General features: G+C 43.0%; 2 protein-coding genes across 2 annotated transcripts; both read right to left on the bottom strand.

Annotated features, from left to right (window-relative positions):
- Positions 1–467: 467 nt before the first annotated feature.
- Positions 468–2669, bottom strand: LOC132637476 (DNA polymerase-like). Its single transcript, XM_060354557.1, has one exon. It carries the CDS (start codon positions 2667–2669, stop codon positions 468–470), a length of 2202 nt encoding a protein of 733 aa, XP_060210540.1.
- Positions 2670–2785: 116 nt separating this feature from the next.
- Positions 2786–5218, bottom strand: LOC132637475 (probable DNA-directed RNA polymerase). Its single transcript, XM_060354555.1, has one exon. The coding sequence runs from the start codon at positions 5216–5218 to the stop codon at positions 2786–2788; it is 2433 nt and encodes an 810-aa protein (XP_060210538.1).
- Positions 5219–6091: the final 873 nt, after the last annotated feature.

Raw genomic sequence — 6091 nt, 5'->3', positions numbered from 1 at the left:
TTTGATGGCCGAGATTCTAATGTATATAAAGCATCTATGTTTCTATATAAAATATGTTTTCCTATAATTTCATGTACAAGTTGATAAAAAGGGCATTAAATGAGTAAGATGAGTAGTAGATCAAGCGGTTCTCAGTGGCTAGCTCCGGGTACCCGTCGCGGCCCCTAGCTGGGTCGTGACAGCTCCGATGCAACTGCTATCGAATTAGATCTTGGGGATATCATAGGTAAGAGGGAAGCCAATGCTGGAGGAAGTGAACTAATCATAAGAGGTTGTTAAAAAAGGTCTGTTGCTTGCCCGAGTAGGGGAAGGGATTGACCTAAGGTATGGTTTACTTATCCCACTCTAGTGCTGGTAGGAAGCCTCCTTTCGAGTAGTCTCATAGGTCAGACCGGTTCCAACCATTCTTGCTAAGGCTCCTAGCGAAAGATCAAACTTAAGAGTAAGAAAAATCTCTTGTCTTAGACTTAGATAGCAGTTGCAAGTTTAAAGACCAGCAGCGAGGGGAAGACTTTTGTAGAGAAGTTTAGACAGGTTGACTCCTTTTTTGGTTGGTACCAATAGACTTTGGGCGCTAAAAAGATACCCTTCTCTATTTCGTCTTCTAGCTTCAATTTCCCTATCTCAAAAGGAGAAACAACATCGCATGGGAGAGGATGCTTAACCACAACGGAGTCTGTGTCCGTGTAGTAAGCATCCTCTCTTGAGATATAGGGATAAAGGTATATCCTAGCGTAAGCAGTTATTGCTGCCGATAACTGGACCGCCGCGTTCTTCTTGTAGCGCCATTCCCCCGAGGTCGGGTTTGTATTCTTAATGTAAGCAACGAGGTTTAGATTTTGTCTAAGGGGCTCACTGTATATGAACTTCTCACACGTTTGAACCAAAACCCTGAGGCGAGCATCGTCGCAGATCTCGGTAGTAGTGCTTTCAGGGTTTATACCAAATCGACCGTAGAGAGAATTCATTAGTATCTTGTAGACGTAGTCCATCGCTACATTCCCTTCTTTCTTCGCCTCTTTCCTCTTCTCCGAGAGAGAGCTAACAAAGTCTTTAAATGGGCTTCCCTCACCCTTCTCAAAGAGGTATCCACTCATTGGGACTACAGTGTAGCCTATTTTTTTGGCATACTTGAGTTCCTCGCTAAAGTATACCCCTACAAACTTCCCTGTCGGGAAGACCAGAGTCCTATCTTCCATTCGATAGGGGAGAAAGGGCCTTTTGAAATTCTTCGTCCTCGGGCAGATCACATATGCCCGGATAAAGCCAAAGAGGCTATCTATGTCCCGCTCACGCAAATCCCCATGCCAGACAGGCCGCCCAGTGGGCATGATGTTTTCCTTCATTACAAAAGGATAAAGCGAGTTTACATCATAGTAGTGTAGCTTCTCACCTACTGGTATATACGTATCCACATGACCACCGTAGTAACCTTCTCTCAGAAACCTGTCCTCATTGGGGGTTGGGATGTAGATGGGCCATTTATCTGGTTCGTAGAACTTCTGACGAAAGAGGTATAGCGCCAATGCGCTAAGGCTAAGCTTTTTCTCTATGTCAACCTCGAGTTGATCCCAAATTCGCTTTTGCGCCTTTTGCATCACACCGCCAAGGAGAAGGACGTCCTTCCTCAAATAGTCTATCAATTCCTCCCTCATACTTTCCAGATTCTGGAGAGTCACTTTCTTATGATCAACAAACCCTTTATGCCCGAGTTCAGGGCATAGATTCTTTGAAAGTGAATCAAGCGTACCCCTTAACATATTCAACGAGTCGCGGAAACGGAATAGAACTCTCTTCCCTGATTTGACACTGATCTCGTAGATGCGGTTGTTTCGCATTATAGTTCTTCCCTCACCCTTCCAATTAGACGTCAGGTGCTTTAGCAAGAAAAGCCCATCGAATCTTCCTAAGTTATGGAAGTCAATTGTTAGGGCGGGCCTAAAACCTTTAGCTATATGCTCAATTCTGGACACAAAGTCCTCAAGCACCTTACTACTCCTTTCATCAAAGGAGTTTATTGTTATGTTGGAGTCCTCGCTGAAATAGGTTTCCACCCTATTGTACTTGACAGGCTCCTTTGGGAGAACAAGCATGAGACCCGCTGCATACGGCTTATGCGTGTTCTCCTCGCCGGTTATTAATGTCTCTAGATCCGCTACAACGAAAGCTTTTCGCTCACCGTCTCTTTTTCCCTTTTTGACCGCCGTCATATAGGGGGGGGCGTAGCTACGCTTACCATGTCTGATCTCATCAGCACGGATAGGTTTTGACTCATTTTGTGGGAAGTCCATACGGATGACCTCCTCTAGCAATTTCTCTACCCCCTCCCCTGAGGGGGCTGCCCCTACAACTTTATTCTCAACAGTATAGACTCGTAGCGTGAGCCTAACGATACTACTCTCCTCGTACTTTTTAGCGAACTCATTTAGTGTGGATACTATATCCCCATAGACTGTACTTATGGGGAGCAGTTTACCATCATCTCCATACAGCCGAATAGCATGCCCCACGGTTACGGTTACATCTGGATTCTCCAGGTCAAAGCCAATCGTGAACTTTGCGTACCCTGATGATGGTAAAGAGGGGTAAGCAAAGAGATACAACATGTGAACGACGGCCAGACTGAGAAGGCGCACTTCATTCCCAAGCGGGGAGGGTTTGAACGTCATGTTCGCCAGGATCAATGTTGGGTGTTTAGTATTTACTATTTCTGTTTTCTCGACCCTACCTAAGTACTGAGCTACCAATCCCTTACTACTACCATCGTTTATTGCTTCATTTTCTTTCATGGGTGTAGCGCGTTTTTTCTCATTCCTTCCGGAAAAAACCGGACCTTATCCCCGAATTTCAACCACATGTCTAAATGACCTACATAATCCTGTGATACGCCGGATATACTACTAGCATAGCTCTCGTATGAGAGAAGTAGCGCCTTCATCCTTTGTCTCCATGTTGCCTCCATTTTTTTGCTAATACCGTCTGGCATATTATTTTCCAAGTAATTCTCCAGCTCACCGATAGGTATTACACGCCCCGAACCCCCACCATGGCTCCAGCCCTCAGGCGAGGAGCCTTCGGCATTCCAAATCAAATTTGCGTATATCATATCATTTATAATCGCTAGCGGCGGCCCCAATTCCAAAATGGCATCGGCATAAAGAGAAGGGAGTTTCCTGCTATAGTGAGGTGTAGTTAGAAAGTTGTCGTGTACTGTATATATTGGTCCTCCCTCTATCAGCATTTTCTCTACTACAAGCATCGCAATATAGGCATCCTTCTGATGGATGAAGTTGACGAAGGTTGAGACCTCTGTCTTCCTACGATCTCTATTATCGGTATGAACTCTGAGACTTATTTGTCTCCTTTTATGATTGCGATCATAAACTGTGATTTTGACGACATCACTCTTCATATAATCTTGTGATGTACGAAAGTAGGGCACAGCATAATAAACAGGTACACCCTTAGCGGCGGCGAACCACCCAATATTCCTGATCAAGCTGGTTAGGCTGTCCATGCCTTTGTATTTCTCCTTCCAGAACTTAAAGCAAAGTGAGGCTAGTATGTGACTATCCAACAAATTGATGTGCTGCGACAAGCTTTTATGTATATCGGAGCTTGTGCTCATGAGTGTTTTTCCATAAATCATTGGCATGAAAATCCTTTTCACCATCTTCCGATCCATCTTCCGCACCACTATTAGTGATAGACTATTATTACCAAGTTCTCTTACAATGTACTCTTTGACTTCGGAGAGGATATTCGTATAAATATCTTGGATTTTCTTATCTTTGGAAGGCAAGAGATTCGTGCTCTTCGCCATATCTTCATCCAACAAAAAGTAGCTCATAATCTGGAAAGCACTCGCGGACGCGTCTTTGGTAACTGGGAACCCCTCTATTTTCTTTTTTACCAGCGCCTTTTGCGCGGCAATGAACTGAAAGGGGTGCCGCGCCTCTCGACCAAGCAGAATAGCATCAACCCGACCCTGCATTTCTGCCTCTCGCAGACTTTCGTTGAAGGATATTCCAGCTTCCTCCAGGCTGGGGTAAGACTTATAGTGGTATAAAAGGGCCTCCATAACCTCGTCCGAGTCTGCGGGCATTTCAGGATTGCTAAACGCAAAGTTAATAAGACTTCTTGAGAGATCACGCTCGTGGAAATGCAGGAGCCCGCAGCGGTAGATTCTCCCCCTGAAGTCGAGAAAGGCAGGCAAATCTATTTTATAACCCTTGTAGGCCTTTGCAAGCTTGAGCATACACCGCTCATAACGGGCGCGCTGTACCTGTTTTGTTAACTGATTTATCAATTCGCTAATACCCCCTATTTTTTGGAAAGTATCTGTATCAACGAGATGACAATCCCTAACCTCTTTATATAGATTTGCTATATTCATATGAGAAAGATAACCCGGTAGGAGATGCCCGTTATCAATAAAGTCTGCCTCTCTTTTTTCAATACATGCCAAGACATCGCTGTTGATTTCAAATGCCTGATTTTGAAGCGTGTTCATTACTCTGCACAGACTCTCACTATCTTTGATTTGAATCAACAAATGATGTATGTCACCCGTAAGAAGGCTGTAGCTGGTACCACTATAACGCCCGCTTAAGTAACCCCCTTCTAGATCGGACAGGTCTTTTCCTTGACGGCCGATGCCCCTCCATGAAAGAGGTTTGCACACCATAGGCAAGTTCAGCTTCATTGGGAGCTTGGCTGGATCGAATTTGCATTGCACATATGTTTTTTTATGTACATACCACTCTTTATCACCCTTTTTCTTCTTTTTTCTACGTGGTGGAAGATCTTCCTGATCTGTCTCTAAACTAATCACATCTCTACTAACCATGAATTGGAGTAGGGCGGTTCCGAGAGGGAACGTACGATCTTTATTTCTTTGATCAACTGCATCCCCCCCTTTTTTTCCTCCAACATTTCTTCTTAGGAGGAATGCCTGCCTCCGTATTGTTGACTCTAGGTGTTCAATCAAGGTGGATGCGCGAACACGCGCACGCTCGTCGAGCGGACTAAATAAGAAACTTAGTACATGAACGGCTATAAACTCAAGCGTATATTGACTAAAGGCATTTAACAATTCTGAATCTTCCCCCAACACTTTCTTTTTGATGAATTCGCGCGCACTACAACTATTCCTATCAATTAAACCTTCTACTACGTTAAACGTGTCTCGCCAGACATTTCCCTCGCTGAAAGCCATAGTTTCTTTTTCAATTTCCAATTGGAGCTCCCTTAACTCTTCTTCTGGGATGTCTGGAAAACGAGGATCATTCTTTTTTGCTTCCAATAAAGCGAAGACAGCATCTTTCTATTTTTTTCGTTGATTACTATCATCATTTTGACGATTTAGAATATCTTCCCTACACTTTTCATAGAGGTGACTGTGCAAATTTTTCCAAAATGGAATAATCTCATCGCGTTGTTTATGATCTAGATTCTTGTAATACAATTCTATCCACTTAGTAGACGATTGTTTTGGCATTGACATATCATCATTTTTGAATCTATTCATAAGCTAAAAAAGAATTGTTGTCTTTTTGATAGTTATTGTTGCATGTCTTGTGATAGTTATTGTTGCATGTCTTGTGGTATTTTCTTTTTTCCAGAGATGTTCTGTTCTCTGTTGTCGAACCACTGTTATTGACTTACCCTCCAGCCGATTGAATAGGCTGAAGAAAGGCATTGAGGAGAGAATTGATCTCTCACTCTTGGGTTTTTCTTTTTCAAGTGCCACACCCATAGTAAGCCACAACTCTTTTGCTAGTATTATAAGAAGGGTGCTTTATCACGCTTTCTACTAGAATATTCGAACCTCGACATATGACACACTCATTCTTTTTTTAGCTAAAGACTCGCTGTATGTGTATAATCCTTTTTTTTCAGAATATCGTATATAATGTAGTTAGTATATGTATGTACTTTTTGACTTTATTTAATTGTTTAAAGAATGAAAGTAATCTAAGATAAAAAGAACGAGGGGAAGAATCGACGAGGCGAGTGTTCTCGAAGAGAAAATCATGATGATGATGAAAAAAGCGTGAGGAGAATTCGAAACTCGAAATGTTAGAAGGTG

This window comes from Lycium barbarum, chromosome 4, assembly GCF_019175385.1.
Source record: "Lycium barbarum isolate Lr01 chromosome 4, ASM1917538v2, whole genome shotgun sequence".
Lineage (NCBI taxonomy): Eukaryota > Viridiplantae > Streptophyta > Magnoliopsida > Solanales > Solanaceae > Lycium > Lycium barbarum.
The sequence above is the reverse complement of the archived record's forward strand: the minus strand, read 5'-3'. Positions and strand labels throughout refer to the sequence as shown.